At 40.7% G+C, this 18,890-nt stretch overlaps 1 protein-coding gene across 1 annotated transcript in view; it reads left to right on the plus strand.

Moving 5' to 3' along the window:
• Nucleotides 1-10,717: 10,717 nt before the first annotated feature.
• Nucleotides 10,718-18,890, plus strand: part of hcn1 (hyperpolarization activated cyclic nucleotide-gated potassium channel 1) — a 56,451-nt gene continuing 48,278 nt past the window's right edge. Inside the window, 2 exon segments of the mRNA XM_020600822.1 lie at nucleotides 10,718-11,369; nucleotides 16,857-17,280. Coding sequence (XP_020456478.1) covers nucleotides 11,014-11,369; nucleotides 16,857-17,280 — 780 coding nt within the window. The 5' untranslated portion in view covers nucleotides 10,718-11,013.

Genomic DNA, 18,890 nt, shown 5'->3' on the forward strand with positions numbered 1-18,890 from the left:
TGCATCTTCACATAACGAGTCCTCATTACCGAGTTTGGGTCTCCACTCCCCATTACAGCAAGGCAGATTAATTATCAAATTTGCTTTATACCAGTGAGAAGATTAGAGTAATTTCTATAACTGATCAAATACACTAAACATAGATGAATAAAGTGCTATTGCCAAGTCAAGGGAAAGTTTGCTGGCACGTTATAAGCCATGCACGCAATGCAATCAGCTTCTGAAATGTATTTTTACTTCAAGCAGCTCTTTAATGATCACGTTTTTTTCCAGTTCATTTAACAAAAACTAATATAGAAATGTGTTTAAAATCTGATCTCAGGTGGAGCTGAAGAGCAGGGAAATATCTGCATGATTAAATGAACCTAGTACCTAGTTTGAGTATGATATCAAGGCAAGTATCTTTCCTGCTCTTTCAAACCTAAACCAAATATTTACTGAAAAATTGGCCCTGGTTCTCTCTGCCAAGTCCTGAGGAACAATATCAGAATTTTAGTGGCATATTTTTATCTTCACCAGCCACTTTGTTTGCTTTGACTCTCTGCCACCTTGTGCTGTCCAGGTTGTGTATAATCAGCCTGTAAAAGCTTGAGGGATGAGAGTTTCTGCCCACAGTTTTATTAATATTGTTTTGGTCTGCCAGAAATCCATATTTATACTGTTACCTCTCAGTAGGGGTCTGCAACATCTGTAGAAACAGCTGGAACTGATATTTTGGGTATCTCTGGGACTGCTGCATTCATGTGATCAGATACAAATGTGCTGCAGTGATAAATCTCTCATAGTATGTTTGGAGAAGGGCTATGTTATCCTGCATAATCAACTAGGAAAGAGATCATTACCAACAGCATGGACAAGCTTGTTGAATATTACACACCTGAGCACTTTAGGGACCACCACATCAGTCTCAGTGGACCCAATGCATGTGGTTTGCCAGCAGTAGGTTCACTGGATTACTGTTGATTCATTAAAATGCTGTCAACACTAACACATTTAACAGAGTAAAGTGTTTCATCTCCCTCTCCTGTCTTGCATGTCTTTGTCACACATGACAGTAAATTGAATATCTTTGGGTTTTGGACTCTTGGTTTGACAAAACAAGACCATTTTTGACATTTTACTGACAAAACTGTTAATCAATAAATCAAGAACTGATAATAAACTATTAAAAGATGCAGCCCTACATTTGATACCAGCATTTTGAGGAGTATATGGATAACATAGGACAGCTTCCACTGAAGCTCTGGTGATGCTTTTATCATTTTAAGATATTAATGTGAGACAGGTGTTTTAATTTGAATCACAACTGGGTTATTTATTCTGATATAAAAATTGGGCTGCTTCCGTGACTTTTTCAGAGAGTCTCCCAGCACCTGACGAACTGAACTATTGTAAAGGCACGGTCCAGATCAAAATAAGTAGAAAGTTAAAAACAGTCCCTCTAATAATTATTAAATTCTCAGAACAAATAAATCTACCCAAAGAGAACAGGGATTAAAGGCCAATAAAGATGAGGGAAATCGATTTTCAGCCTGTTAAAGCCTCAGTATTTTAGAAGAATAAGACAAGCAGGATAATAAAACAGACTAACAACTGCTCTTGCCCTGTCACATGTTTTGGGGAATAAGAGTTACTGGAGATCAGACTGGATAGAAAGAGTACCTACATCTTGAGCTTACGATTCATGCCACCAGTTATGCTGCTGAAATGCTGTTGGTTAAAATGCTGGGACTCCTGATATTATGCCTGATGAGCTAAGTGAGTCATTAGTGATCCACCTCGCCATTGTGAGCTTCTTTATTATTCATAAGGATGAGCTCAAAGGACTTCAATCTGGGTTTAAAGCTTTGTCCTGAGCTCTAATGAATGTTTAAAAGATTGAGACACTATATAAACTGCAGTCACTTTGCATCACTATAGGAAGAATATTATATATTCACATTTTCATGTAGGCAAGCTAAGATTAATAAGCATCACTTCTTTAAAGTGATACTATGGTGGTGCCCTGTCCACTATAAACCATGACTTACTGGGAGATAAGTGTTTTACTCCAGGTCACTTCAACAGCTGGAAACAAGAAGAGGAGACTGGTTCATTTGATTTTTTCTCCTCGTTTTCCTGCTGGTCCAACTACCCTTTGGTCACAATCTCACCTCTCTAACCTCTGTTAGGCCACGTTATAAAAAAAAAAAAAAAAAATGTCAGCACAGAATTTAAATATTCAATGACCACAAGTTAGCACATCTGATAAATCACTCACAAAGAAATGACATGTTTAATCAGAGGCAGCTCTTTAAATGGACACCGCAGACTTTAAACACTTGATTCCCAGTGCTCAATAAAACATTAAGGGCCATGACCACAAGGTTTTTATCTCACTTTCTGATTGTGGTAAATGGAGAACACATTAAATATTGCATTGCTTTAGACATTTAGACCTATTGCAATATAAACCCATGTCATGCACCAGTAACAGATTTAGCACATGCTAAAAAGTAAAATAAAGAGTTTGAGGTACAGAACACTTGAAAACTGGGACAGTTTGTACTTTTACTTATGTTCTCTACATCTATCAAAATCCCTAAGTAAGCTTTAATGCATATGAACAGGAGATGACTTGTTTTGCTTTATTAAGCATCTGAATGTACTGCACACTACATTTCTCACCTGAGCCAGGAAAGAAGCAAAACAAAATCAATACTTCAATATACTGTAGCAGAAGGCCATGTGCATCGTACAACATCTTGTTACTCTGCCACTGGTGCAGCTTAGATGCAGTTTGTCATCAGTACAAAGCAGGCAAAGACAGTGTTCATTCGGGTCTATGCTTTGGTTTTCAACAATAGCACAGTGTGTACAAACCTAGCACTACATACTGTATAATTTATAGATGAATTTTGATAATTTTGTTTTTTATAAATGCATTCTATGCTGATATCTACAACAAATGCAGACAAAGACAGGGGTGCATAGTAAAGCAATTACACTGGAGACAATCAGGAGACAGACAGCACACATGACCCTCTCAACACAATAGCTCCTTGTTATACTTCATAATTCTGAAGTGATTTTTAATTACATGTGAGCATTTCACTGCTCTGTTCTGTCAGTAGCTGGCAGTATTACACATGGTTAATAGGCCTTTCTTACAGTGGACATTTTGACATGTCAGACCAAGGAAAGCATAGATGTGACTAATAACCATAAGGATCAACTGAAATGTTCCTGTAAGCTCTGCCAATCATCCAGCAGGGCCTGGAACTGGCTAGGACACTGTAACTGATGTTAAAGTCAAAATGGTCGCTTTACAATCAGCCCTATTACAGCACTACACAACTGTAAAACCTTCACTGTTCTGAAGAATTGAACCAAGTTTTTGTAAAATAACAGATTTTGGAGCCCATCCCAGCTGAGGCGGGGTCCACCCTGGACAGGTTGCCAGTCTATCACGAGGCTGACATGTAAACAAGAAACCACACACACTGCTACGGGCAACTTAGAGTCACCAATCAACCTAAGCTGTATGTCTTTGGACTGTGAGAGGAAGCTGAAGCACCCAAAGAGAACCCATGCAGGCACAGGGAGAACATTTAAACTCTGCACAGAAAGGCACCGGGTCGGCCTGGGCTTGAACCCGGAGTCTTCTGGCTGTGAGGTGACAACGCTAATCACTGCACCACCACATACTGCTTGTATGTGAGATATATATAGTCTTCCAAGGTAATGGCAGCGCCTGTGGTAATGGAGAGCGCAGCAGGAAACCTTTTTTAGGGGAGATTTAACCTTGTGCTGCTGACGCAGCAAACTTGAACACCAGGAACCCTTGCTGCCATGACACCGTAGGGAAAATATAGATAGATGAATGATGGGTGGGACTTATGAAGGACAGACAAAGAGGTAACAGGAGAGTAAAAAAAGGGCAGGGATAAGGGGCACATCATATCCTCTTACCGTAAAACATTCTGAATTCATCTAAAGTAATTCTCTCCCCTCAGACACACACACATACAAGCACACGTGTCCATCTGCCGCTGGCTGTACTCTGCTCTGTCTGCAGCCAGAGTACTTCAGATCACCAACAGTTTTGAAAATCTCAGGCGTTCAACGTTTAGGTGATATGACTTTCTGGAGCCATAATTAACATTTACATTGTTCTCATCCTCAGCCAGACATGACACCGCCATTGTTCTTCTGACATTTCACAACATTTCTGACATGATAAGGTTTAAAACTGAACCACACAGTAGATTATCTGTATATCCTAAAAACAGAGAAGTTAGAGTCCCATGAGAGACAAGAGGTGTTCACTGTACATCTGGGTTTGTAGGTGTGTACACACGCTGTGCACACAAAAATACTTACCTACATCTTTTCTATGACCAGCAATGTAAACTTACAACTTATACAAGACAAGACCATCTATAGGACCCATATTACAGAAAGTAAAATGTTCAAAATGGGTTTTACCGACACAGACATCTGCTAACAATGCACTCTAGATTGCACCGACAGTTACTTTCATGCTACTTGGACCTGCCAACCAGTTCATTCCCTCTGGATAACAGTGACAGAGAAACTCTCCACCATCTTGGGCTGTAGAATCTTTCCTTCTCCATCACTTTGCTTACTCGGTAATATCATAGAAATCAACCACCTACCAATTAAATATAAAAACCCACTCCTCATTTCTCTAGCTATTGCCAAGAAAACAATCAACAAAACAAAATTGGAAATAAAAAAGATCACTACACATAAACCACTGGACCAACCTTCTGATAGAATACATCACATTAGAGAAAATGGGATCCACTCACAAGAATAGTTTGTCTACTTTTTATGACACATGGAACCCATTTTTAACACATTTCAACTTGAATCAAATACCTGGGGCCGAGGCCACGCACATTCCCACCAACCTATAGAAATGTAACAAGCTGATTTTATTAGTAGTACTATTATCATTATCATTATTGGTATTTATTTATTTATTCATTTTCCCTCCTTTGCCCTTTCTTGCGTTTCATAGACTGTATAAGTTGGAAATACCCACACTTCACACACTACAACCTCGTTAAACACTCTATATCTTTTTTATAATGCCATGTAACTGTTATCTTGTCTCCCATGTTCAGTACTGTTTTGTTAATGTGTTACTTTGTTTCAATAAAAAAAACAAAACACTTACCTAATGACACAATGATGACATTCACAAAACAGGGACAGGAGCCCCATTCACAGAGAAGTAAAATCACTGCCTGGGGGAGGTACCACGACCCTCACCGAGGACAAACATATTTTCCTATACTAATACAACAGAAATTGAAAGCAATGATGCAGACAGAGACGTAGTACTATGACATTCCTAGAATCTCTTTCTTACAGTAAAAGAAAAGATTCCTTCAGCCCTAAACTGAACAGAGCCCAGGTTGCTCATGTAACAGTGAGAATAGAGAAGCTTTTTTTCTGGTTTCCTAACTGCCCGACAAAATTGCTTCCAACGATTTTGAGAGGTGGAAAACACTGTTCCCTCCCAACTGGGAAGAAAAACACAGAAATATGATTGTCCAATTACTAGTGCATTATCAGAAGCACTCTGGCTTGAAGTACAGGTCAGTGTAGGAAATGTTTAAAATGTTCTGGCACATTGTATCTTTGATGTGGAAGTCAAATGAAGGTTTCTACCTTTTCAAATAGTGATATGGTTTCAGTTCAGTAGGCATCGCCTATCAACCCAGCAACTTACAACCCTTGTTCTAAAATCTCGGTTTCCTATGGCACTGCGAACATTCAGTCACAGTGGAGCAGAAATGATGCAGGACCAATTGTGAAAGCAACTTCAGGGGCTGTTAGTGAACACACAGCGGAATAACCTGCATGTATGGCAACTGTGAGAAGGTTCATCTTTGGTTTTCATTATGATGCGTTTCAGATAGGATGGCAGACAGAAAAACATTGCACATTTCTTAAGTAAGATTGGAAGAAACCATGGTTGCAGTTCTCTGTCGGGTCTGCTGCATTATTTACTGTGGCTGGTAGATGGCTAAGAAGCCTACACACATACATCCCCACATGTGCCTACTGATAAACACTTTGCTCAGCAAGGCCGGAGCGGCACAGTCCATGACTGTTCTGAAAGGCGCCACCCATCAAGGGATCAAGGGACGTCAGTAAATCCATTACTAAAAATACTTCCCAATCCTTTGGGATTACTACGCTTAGCAAGTGGACAGTGTGCATGCCACAAATCTAGAATTAGGGAGTGAAAGGCCGTCACTGTGCATCAACACCTGAGCCAGTGTCTAGGCATATGTTTTCCCTGGCTTCAACTGTGTCACTTCAACCGACTTGAACCATATGTTACGCTGAACTTTATCAACCTTCTTGAAAAAGGTTAAAAGGCGCTACATAAAATCAGCTAAAATTTATGTTGAAAATAGGTGTTTAACGGCTTTTCCCATTCTGTGCTACTATACTAAAATGTGGTTAGATGTGAGGGCAATAGAGACAGATGGAGAAAATCCATTAGCAAAGAAAGTGCATACACATACTGCTTATTTGAAATTCAACAGGCAGTGGCTGAATTGTATCAGAGGATTTGGGGCAGAGCTTTGGATGAGAGGGGCTGATGAGCAATCTCTGTATATTGTACATGTTCTATGCTTGAACAAATGCATTGAAAAAACATTTTTCTTTCACTAATTTGTTTTTGGAACATGCAACAGTCTCTCATTGGACTATCTGTGTTTCTTTTCATTAATAACATTGAGGTGGGGACAAAAGAACAATACTGTGAGGATAAAAGATGTCTAAACATATTTAGTTGTAATAGCTCTCCAATATCAGTCCTCTAAGCTAATCGGGGTTGGGTGCTGGGTTACACTGTCTGATAAAGCTGGGCTACATCCAGGTTCGGCAGGCTGCCCAGTACGGTATCAGGAACCAACTGTTGCTATGCCCTAATTCCATACTATTATTTCTCACCGTTTTCATGATGCACTGTAGTGGAACAATGAATAGAAGTGATAGAAGACCTCTGCCACTGAATTTTATTTACAGCTGAGGTTCCTCCATTTCCTTTAGGTATTACACTGTACAATAGGGCTGCACAATTATGGCAAAAATCATAATCATGATTATTTTGGTCAAAACTGAGATCACGATTATTTAACATGATTACTCATTGATTTTTAGAAACATCATGGATTTATTGAACTTTAAATATTGTCTTTTAAAAGGGGGTTTTCTTGAATTTTAAATATGATTCAACTGGAAAAACTAATCAACTACCTAATTGTGACTGATAATTCAGAGGAAATGACATATTTCTGTATCATTACTTATATAAATAACTGAAAATAAGATTTGATTAACTGCCCAGCCCTACTCTGACTATTTGCAATTCTAAATACTGTGTGTTTCTGATAATCTTTGTTAAAGTGCCCATGGCTAGATTAGCTTGGCACCCCCTCATAACTCCAAATACTCTAATTGTTTCAGAATCAGAGAGCCAAAAAGCCTCTTCCTTAAAACGAGACGACAGTTCGTGAATGTGTACAACTACTTCTGCTGCTGTTGTGTCACAAGTGGACAGCACAACGAACCGCGACGGCATTAATTCATATGAATTTCTCCTCCATACATAGGTAAACAAGGATATCTGTACCAATGAAAAGAGATGTCAGACAGATATCAGACAATGTGTAATATCCTAGCTAATGCACTTTAAGATTTACTCTAAATGTTGCCTCTAATGTCAGGAGCAAAAACAACAAACAGGATAAACTGGCCATGCATTGAATGACAATGCAGAAAAGGTAACAAAATGCTGCCATCCTGTAGCTGGCTGATGCTATTTTTGGCATAAGCAATGGCTGACAATGTAAGGGGTCATGTAACGTTTCATGTCCAGGTTACGTATTGACTGTAAGCAGAGATGACTCGATCTAATCCAGAAACACAATGCAATTTGCTGGGGCTGGTGATGCCATCAGAAGAATCAGGACGACAAGACCATATGAGAAACAGGATGTGTGGCCCAACATTTTCAGGATATTCTCTATTATATTATTTATTTTGGTATATAAAATGTTCACACCTCTCTCCTTTAACTCACTGCTTTGCTACACTGGAAGACTAAGATGAACAACAACATTTGGAATCAATAATGAAAATTGCCTAAACTTAAAAACAAAAAAAAAAAGAATTACCCCATATGAATCTATCCCCCTCTGTTAAGCACTTTCTCCACTCAGTACATTTATTCTTGTATTTATTCTCTGGCTTGTGAATGGGCCATCTGGGAACTGCAATTTGTTCAATATCAGTATCACTTTAAGCCATAAATCTTATGCAGCATTTTTCCTCTCTCAGTCCCCCTGCCTGCCCCGTTAACTCGGCAACTGAAGTTACACAAGTGTTGTGCAGGGGAAACAGTTGGCATGCCAACTAATCCAACCAAACACAAACCCAGCTGAGAGCAAAACACACACAAAAATTAAGGGATGTCTGTTTCAATTACAAGAACATTTGGATCATTACATAATAATCCAAGACCAAAGATGCAAAATATCTGAGCTAATATCCTGTCCAGTATGCACACAGGCAACTGTGGTTTTGTGTAGCCATGAAAAGACTGAGTACATGGGTTCGGTGTAGGTATGTAAAGCCACATTGTGGCAGGAGTTACTGAATAGTGCTCTCTGAATCAAACAGTACAGTGGCTCCAGGAAGTGTTTGGGTTTTTTTTTAACCAGATTTCATAATCCCCCACTCTAAATGGTACAGTACACATTTATTCTTTCAAAACACAAACAAGAATGTTAATGCAAGTTTTAACTCACAATAAATGGTGCAGTAAATTTTTAAAAATTAAGACTAAAGGCCTGCCAAAAAAAGCATGTCTAACTAGACAGCGCTCAGAGGGCAAACCTCCACCACAATGCCATAAAAACAATATTCCCATGATAGTCTGACCCTCATCTCTAACTGTTTGACCATGAAAACCTACTGCTGGCATTGTGTGTGAGAGAAGCACAGCCCGTCTCCTCTAAACAAAGACCAATGCAGAAGATTAGAGTAGAAAAGTAAGGCATCAGTCCTTGAGGTTATGCCAGATGATGGTTAAAGGAAGCACAAGGTCCAATCATTAGGTTCCGACAATGGAACCAACAGCTATAATGTGCAGCTGGAACACAGGTGTCCTCACTGTGCTCTGAACAAGATGGAGATGTAGCTGCCAGGTAATGGGGATAGCTACAAGCACCTCCATCTCTGCAAACAGAACAAATTCTACTGATGTCATGGAGCAAGTTCCCCCAACCCACCCTCACTAATTTTATATAAACCAAAAGGTGTCTAAAATGTTTTAATTATTTGGTTGTTTTATATTTTATTTAGTCCATGAAATGACTCTTTAACTATACATTCCAAACTGTCCACTTATGAACAATGAGCGATTTCAGCAAATGCACACAAAGATGCTGTTGACAGTCAGTGTTGCAGCAGTCACTCCCCGACAGTGACCGAGGCATCTAACCTCACAAAGTAAACAGTCTTTACTCAAACCATGATCTTTTCATATTCCTAACAAAAGTATGAAGAGCTGATTAAATGTTTTGATAGTCATTGCTTTTCTTTTTAATAATGTTTGGTTGGGCAAAAGATTTCACTTTTAGCTGTCACACTGTCTATTTTTCTGCTTGGGCGCTTTTACTGATACGTTATAGGCACATTACTCTGATTATACTTGCACACATTTTTAGTAAAATGTTGAACGTAGCACTGCTGGTACTGGAGTATCTTCTTTTATTCAATAATTTATTCTGGCTGGTGTCCCATGTATAGGTGACTAGTTTCTAAAACAACAACACACACCTTGTTGAGGTTAGGGGAGTTCACAGCTGCATAAATCCAGTCTCAACAATCAAAATAAAGGCATCATGTTAAACAGTAAAAGAGTGAAAAGCTTCCATGTTATAAGAACAATACTGCTGTCCTGACCGACCTTAATCTGCTGAGCCACTCTGGAGCTCCCTGATGGTGACTGGACATGTAAATGTCTGGCCACACATGCTGCCTGATAAAGATAATTTGTTGATTTAACAAGGTTAAATGTTGGGAAAAAAGTGTTTTACACTAGGAGCTGCATTTGAGGAGTGGCTTTCTATAGTTTGTCATAATGCATTCTGCAGACATCACCATGCAGATGATTTGCTTTGGAGCACAATACCTACTTGCGAATCACTTAAGGCTCAGATTGCATGTTTTAAAAAAAGAGCCTATGCAAACAAGTTCTTCGAGCTGGTAGCCATTAAAAAAATACAGTACTGTCAGCACATTCACACTTCAAATGTTGGATCATATATGCAACACCTTAAACGGTGTGATATCCACAAGATGTTCAACTAGTTTTTTTCATAAGGCCAGTGGCTCCAACTATGTTCACACCGACATTGCAATCTGTTTCACCGTGTTGTCTTCCATTATCACTCACCAGTAGGAAGCAAACGTGCTGCCAGCTGCACCACAGGAAGCAAACATGCGTTATCAGCTGATTTTAAATGAAAACATGCCTTTATTAACTTCATGTATCACTTTGCATTTGCTGTGCTTCTATAATATTGACTTCCTCCTGCCATGCGTGAATCCGATAGCAGAGGAGGAGAGAGGAGACGGAGGGGGCTATCATGAGCCACATTATGTAAATAAGGTGCAGGAGCATGTGCCGGTTAAACCGCAGTGCCGTGCGAAGTGAGAGGAAGCTGAGGCTTTGGACGGTAGAAGCCGGGGCCGCCGGTAGATGTCGGTAACCCAAGAAACCTGAACCACCGGGTTCTCAGGCGCTCTGTCTCAGTTTGCAGCACTCGCACTGACGGCAGAGGAGCTGAACAGTTTGAAGGGCATCAAAAGAAACAGGAGAGCTCACAGCGCGTCCTCTCGAGTTTTGCGCGCAGCCCTTCTGAGCAGGAGACGGAACGCTTTGTCACAAAGAAAAACGGGAAAACTAAACACACAATGGAAGACAAATCTAATTCGTTCTCCAGCAACAAAGAGGAGAAGGCGGATGGGAATAATGTTTTTCAAAGGCAAGACTCGATGCAGAAAAATAACACGGGAAGCCAGAACACGAAGGACCATGGCAACTCAGTGGGCTTCAAGGGGGAGCGGGAAGAGGCCATGGTCGGTTTTGACGATTTGGACGGGGCTTCCAGGCAATATGGTTTTATGCAGAGACAATTTGGGGCCATGATGCAGCCCGGAGTCAATAAGTTCTCCTTGCGTATGTTCGGCAGTCAGAAAGCCGTGGAGAAAGAGCAAGAGAGGGTTCAAACGGCCGGATACTGGATCATTCATCCATATAGCGATTTTAGGTAAGGGCTGGAAAAGACACCTGCTCACCCCACTACTCCCCTTTTATCCACCCCTCCCGCCACCCAAAGGTCTGCAAGCTATAGCCTACACGTTCACACATAAGGCTCTATCATCGACACACGCACAGCCTGCTCCAAAGCGCACACGCTAATCTACCTCTTTAGGCAATCAGGCTTCCGCTGGCTGAGGGCTCCACTGTAACAATGCGCTCAGTTAGTGTGTTTCATTGCGGCATTTTTATTAGGCTATACGCTATCACAGAAGGACGCATTAAGCTACATACAAAGGTGTGTGTCAAATGTCCTTGGAAAAAGAACAGTGAATGTCATGATTTAAAAACGCACACACGGCTTCTGAATGTTTCACAGCAACAACACAGCGCCAGGTCCTCATTGCGACATATCCCCCTGGTGTAGGGGCGACAGTACGTGCACACAACGTGACAGTGCCATTACACCATCACGGTTGTAAACATTTAATTGTAGGCGGGGGTAACACGACGGGCCTGTGTGCAAAAATGCACAGAATGCGGGAAAAACGTGCAGGGACACGACTAAAAGGGAAATGGACGCGTTTTGAATGTATTAAGTTAATTTTCAGACCTAATCACAGAGTTACAAACATTTGACAGCACTGATAGACCTACCAAGGTTGTGTGTCTGATGCTGCTCTGCTGAGGAAATATGATGTAATGTGTTTGTCTCAAGGGAGCTGCAGAACGATCATGTCACACTTCCTGCTTCACTATGACATGATTACTGTCGTTGTTTCATTGGCTTGTTATTCTCTCAGTTGAACAAAGTCTATGTCCAGAGTAAGGCTGAAAGTGAAAACAGCGTTTTCAAACTACCCCTATAAAAGGATCTTCACATTATCACACATTCAGGTTAAATCACCCCACTCAGTTGTAGTTTAACTCCTCTCCAATGAGCTGTAGCCTTATGTGTTACAGTTTATGTCACAATGCGTTCAATGGTAAACTAATGAGATCAGGTCCATGCTGCGTGTTAACGGTTCACCACTTAACCAATTAAACATATCATCTGGCCCAGTCTGCACCAGTGCCCCTTGGCACAGCTACGGTACAAGGTGACACCCCCGTTTTCCAGGGTGCTACATATGACGTACCAGGGCACGTTGGTCCCCCTGCCTTTAACGCAGAGCTCTCCATGGTCCTGAACCCAGAGCAGGCCTGACTGTGCAGCACCTTGTTTCTCTCAGCTGTTCTACTGCTGCAAGCTGAACCATGACCTAAATAACTGGCACACTGGTCATCGTGACCAATCTCTCAGCTGTTCTACTGCTGCAAGCTAAACCATGACCTAAACAACTGGCACACTGGTCATCGTGACTGTGTAGATAAACTGATTGTAGTGACAGGTTGGAGTGAAACAATGAGATACAATAGAGTCGACATTATATCTATAAACTGATTTAATATCCACAGGTACTTTGTTTTACTCCTGCACTTCCCATGCAATTACACATAAAGAAAATAATGCTAAATATGGTGTCCTGGACACACTCACACAAAGATACGGGTATATGCACAGATGTGCAAACAGTGGTGGGCAAGGATTAGTAGCCCAACACAACAGTAAATGAGTTTAGCAATCTCTAAAAACAATTATCTAAGGAAAGTGATTCTCTCTAAAAGATGGACAAAGGATAGCACCTCAACAGTTCAGTGATATGTGTACCATTTTTTCCCCACTGTTATTAATCAATCAAGCAATTCATTCATTTAGTGTATGAACTGCATTTGTAATGTACTGAACTGTGTTTGGTTAGAGGAGGAAACACAAAGAAAAAGAGCTAAATAATGAGAACTGATGGAGGCAGATTGTGTCACCGCAGTAAACACACACATCTTAGAGTAAATACTATGTAAAATAAGAGACAAATTAGGTTATCGGTGGGGATTTTGCAATTTCATCTCTGCTGAAGGAGATTGGCCCTTTTATTTCTGCTGCATTGGAAAATGTTTCACAGGATGGTGAGGGCCCCCTGAGGTTCCTTCCTCATGACATTTTCCAAAGGGCAATTTTTCAGAAGTCCTTGTCCTCTAGGTAGCTGGTGTAAAGACACTACCATTATGTGCCAGAAGGACATGTTTACTGACTTGAAAGTGGTATTGTTTACATCACAGGGCTTCAAACTACCTGCCACAGTGGTGCATAAATGATGGAGTGTGAAGGTACACTTTGCTTGGCAGGGCTCCTTGTACTCTACCTCAAAAAGTAATTGTTTCTCTATTGTGGGTCTTAAAACTTAATTATTTTTGTGTGCATCACTAGCAATCTTTACCGAACCACAGTCTTTTGTCTGTTGTGGTAGAACATTGTATGGCGACAAAAACAAAACACTGTCTTACCAAGTACAGTTTATGAGTGATACCCCTCTTTACACAGGCTTTATATTGCTTTGTGGGAGTGTTTGAAACTCAATATCCAACATATTCTTTGTACACAGTAGCTGCTTTTAAAGATTAATGGGAGGTTAGTAATATTTATTATTCATAGATTTTTAGAGAGGCTTCATGGATGGCCTCATACAACCCTGTTTATGCTAAGGAGAGGCCTTTGTCGTAGTCTAGGGGGCTATTTTTTCTTGAAGTTTAGCTTTTACAAAACACACCTCATCATAGGTGAAATGCCATTTTGCTGTTCTTGCTCACCATAATTCTTTTGCCATTTAAGTTTGTCATTGCTGCCTAGGATCTACTGTGGAGGAAAAGAAGCACAATTTAATTTCTGGCAGTCTCTCCTGGTCATTAGTAATTACATGCTACTACTGAAGATATGAAAATGACATTCCTGAGTTTTTGAGATTCAGATGTTCCATACTGTAAAATGTAGTTTCTTCAGTGTTGAGTTCCAAATTTATTAATAGAGAGGGATGACCTTTCCTGAACTGCATCTGTTTGAGTATTTAATGGTGTACAGTCAGTACAGCCGGTTTAGAACATTTTTAGCTGATCCAATGAAGTGTAAGATTTGACAGGATCGTGTGGCGTTCCCTCTGTTGCTCAGCAGGAGTGGTCTGGCATTGATTATGATGGAGCGCTTGTTGTAGGGGAGAAAGCCTACAAAAAGAAATGAACTGGCTTGATTTGGAGCAGGACTTTTTGATAGATAGATGTGCACTGCCTCAATTGGAGCTGGTTCTCTAATCCACCAAAGGGGTGGAAGCTACAGTATTGAATACGGAGTATCAGCATGGAACTGTTTGGCTTTGATAGGTTTTATTAACTGAAAGGTTTTCTCCTGATATAATAGGCCCACACGCTCATTTAATTGCAGTTCAGAGTGCAGAGGAATCAGTGCTGACATTATTGTGACATAACAGAGCCAAATCCATTCAGAAACAATGATACAGTTCCCATTATAATCAATCAGAACAGCAGCTTGTGTTTCAGAGCAAATTGAAACTAGAGTTGGAATAGAAAACAAACAAACAAACAAAAAAAAGACTAGCAGAGTGCAGGGCTCACCCTGATGTGAACACACAGTTGGGGCAGGACCTGGGCGCACGAATGGGCTGCAAGTAGAGGTGAGTGTGCGTGTAGAGCACCAAGAGCTGTCGAACCTCAAGCAGGGGTCAAACTGGGCACTGAATGCGCTGCTAGTGTTGGAGTTTTCGGTCATTACAGCAGTTTAATGTGGCCGAGTGCATTCCAAGAGCATTGGAGCACAAGCCTAATACGGTGACAAAGTAATAGCTGGATCGAGTGTCGTTAAACAACATGCTTCATGACTGGCCTTAGATTTGACTTAAAATGACATGTCACTTACTGCAGCGTTCACACATCTGAACTGGTCTTTTTTCGCGTATTCTTTGAGTCTGTAAACAGCTTCTCCCTACTGCAAAATATTTTGAGGGCCGCTGAACTATGGTTTCTAATTCAAGAAGAAAACAGGTTTTATTCATTAGGGTGTTGTAGAGGTCATGTACACTATAAATACCACCTACCTTAACCAAGAGAGATATCTTAGAGACGTGGGCACTTTGTGGGCCTGCAATTTCAATTAAAAGCTACTGATTATATGAATTATTTTGAGAAATGATTTTGTTGTAAATCAACTGAAAAGCTGTCATATGTCTTTACTGTATTCTTTTAAATATTTCTATATAAATTACAAAATGAATAACTCATGCCACACACTGTGTACATTATCCCCAAGGTCACGGCCCTCCATACGATGAGTCCACTCCATAAACCCCAGTTCAGTCCCTGCTGGTGTTAAACAAAAATGCCTATGGTGGATACAATGAGTCACCTAGAAGACGGCTGTTTAGTTGAAGTGAGGACAATTATCGGACACTTGATCTGTGGATATTTATAAAGCCAAGGCCCCTGCTTAATTCATTCTAACAGATCCATTACTGGGTGGCCAGTCTGCCAACCAGCCAGCCATTCCATTTCTATCTTCAAAAACACAAATGGATGGGAAGCAAAGCAGAGCAGAGGCAGGCAGTCAAGCAGCAGAGGTGGCGTCAGTGAAGAGTTTTTAGCATGAGATAGGATTCCTGAAAGCATCCATTTTCATTCATGGTTGCTCTGCCAGGACACTTTGTGAAAAGCAGGGTGCTAATGAATCAGGTCTGACTCGGTGCACCACAAAACAGAGAACAAGGACATTAACGCAGCCATAAAGGAAGAGGGGGTCTTATTCTGACAGGACCCTGCATACAGTAGTTACAGTAAGTGTTTGACGTCCTTGCATGATAGTTAACTTTGGGCTCGGAGTGTCAAAGGTGGGGGGGGGGGGGGGTTATGTTAGTAGAGAGACTCTAGGAATGACAGGACCAGTCAGTAACGGTAAGGGACTTTGGTCAAGATCAAAATATGACAGCAAATATTTGATGGATTTTGTATTTATTTTATTTATGTTCTCCAGACAACGTACGCTACTGACTTTGGTCATTCCCTGACTTTTCCTCCACCGGTGCCAGCAGGTTCCCATTTTTATTGTGAAATGTGACACGTGGTGCTGACATTCATGTACCGCTTTGAATGAATTGTAATAACTGCTAAAGATCAGAAACTCACCAAAGTCAGGTCAAAATTTTATTTTATCCAATTCTTTGGCTTCTGACTAAAATACCTACAAAACTAACATCATTCCCTTTGGCCACAGCTGCACTTGAGTTTGGTGCTAAAGTAGGGCCTCACTGACCATGTGACTTGCTGTGGTATATTGTACTTAAATGTATATAAATAGTTGCTGAATTACTCTTAAATGTGTCTTTTATTTTAACTCATATGGATCATTATAACATTTGATACCGGACTGCACAGCTGGATAGTGTATAATGCTAATTAGCATATGTTAGCTTGTGCACAAAACAAAGATGGTGAACATTACCTGCTAAAGTAGCAGCGTTGAACCTTCATTCTAACAGTTCCTGACACATTCTCACACTTATTTTTCTACAACATGTTTTCGCCCTTGCGTTACTGATTTGTGTGTGTTGTCCCACAGGTTCTACTGGGACTTGATAATGCTCATCATGATGATGGGAAATCTAATCATCATTCCTGTGGGAATAACCTTCTTCTCAGAGCAGACTACCACCACCTGGCTGGTTTTCAATGTGGCCTCAGACACCATCTTCCTGGTGGACCTGGTCATGAACTTCAGGACGGGGATCGTCAATGAGGAGAGCTCTGAGATAATCCTTGACCCCAAGGTCATCAAGATGAATTACCTGAAGAGCTGGTTTGTTGTGGACTTCCTCTCCTCTATTCCAGTGGATTATATCTTTTTAATAGTTGAGAAAGGCTTTGACTCGGAGGTATATAAAACAGCCCGTGCCCTGCGAATCGTCCGCTTCACCAAGATCCTCAGTCTCCTGCGACTGCTAAGACTGTCCCGACTCATCAGATACATACATCAGTGGGAGGAGGTGTGTATATGTTTGACTGAGCACATCAGTGATAGAAAAGCTTAGAGGGAGATGATGACTCAGGGAGCGTTGCTGTGCATATGTTTGTGATATGCTACGTGACAGTTCTTAATCTGGTTGCCTGTGCGCTTTTCCCAGCAGCACGGAAACGACCTTGAAAGGTTAATGCACGGATACACGGTGGCTGTGCATGCGTAAAACTAATGGGTACATTTAATCACTACTGGCCAAAAGGCTTTAGTGTGTATAACAAAGTGGTAGTGTCAGTATCAGCACATTGATGGGTGAAATTAATGCAGAATCAGAAATCAAATCAATTCCTTTGAGTTTTTCAGAAAAAAACTATTTATTTGTAACTATAGTTTGTACAGGGCATAATATAATGTAGTTAACCTCTTATCAGGAGAGTAAGGTATAGCATATTCAAGGCTAAATAAACTATGTCCTTTAGCTGGTGGGGAAGTTTCAAATGACACTGGTAGAATGTGTGTGAACTTCCAAAAGGTTAAATCCCACTGGGCATAACAGAGTGATACATTATTACGCTCTGCTGAATCATTGCACTCCCTGACTCAGAGTCTTTAACCAAGCTCCAGTCTTCTTCTCCTGGTAACGATTTCATTACACAGACTGATTTGAAGATTGCCCCCCTCTTTATCATAACTGAACCATTTCAGACATCACGGCTATTTGATCTGAAATGTAGCTAAAATGTAAACAGGTGATCACAACACTGTCATTCTTAATGAGCCAGCATACTTCACCTGAACATCCTTGCACTAATGCTCCCCTCCTTCCCCTGTTGTTAGGCCGTTATCTGTGCTGTTTGTTACATTAGTTGAAGCAAATCGTGATGCTGTCAGGGCACAAACTCAGTCTACATTCTTCAGAGCCCACATACTGTACTGTGTGGTCCAGTAACACATCAGTAACATCAGAAAACAGATAATCCATTTGGAAATCAGCAACCTCAGTATTATGAACCTCTTATTTTAAGCTTTTATAAAAACACAGACTGCTACAGTACAGTCATGAACAGGATCCAGCCAGAACTTAATGTAAATTGTAGAATTCTGCAGCGTGTCCAATTTCCGGCCCCCATGCTATGGATCAATGAATATTTACGGAGCAGGACAACATCATCTGTGCTCAAGCACTGATGAGGAATCAGACTTTAATCATGTTTAGGGTAGTTTGTGCATTTCTGCCAGATTGTTTTAACTGTTGTATTTTACCCTTGCAGCATAATGTGGCATTTGAAAAATGAAAACGTTATTCATGCTTCAGCAGAGCATTATTCAAGCTTTGCCAAATATGGTTTTGCATTTAGAATCACAAGCACATCACGAACCATATTCTGAAAGTGAGCACCATATGGATTGCCGTTGCTTGGCTGTTTTATCTTGGTATGCACACTATGTGGGAAGCTGATTATGAATTTCAGATAAGGGAGTACATTGTATTGCGGTGCAGGGTTCAGAAATGCATGCAGTGGGAGGAGTGGACCAGGTTAGAATCACGAGTAGCCGGTGCTACACGTTTAATGAAAATCTGCAGTAAACACGGAGAGAGGCAGTGCGGTATATAGGGATGTGTCATAATGCCTGGAC

This window comes from Monopterus albus, unplaced genomic scaffold (genome assembly GCF_001952655.1).
Source record: "Monopterus albus unplaced genomic scaffold, M_albus_1.0 scaffold49.1, whole genome shotgun sequence".
NCBI lineage: Eukaryota > Metazoa > Chordata > Actinopteri > Synbranchiformes > Synbranchidae > Monopterus > Monopterus albus.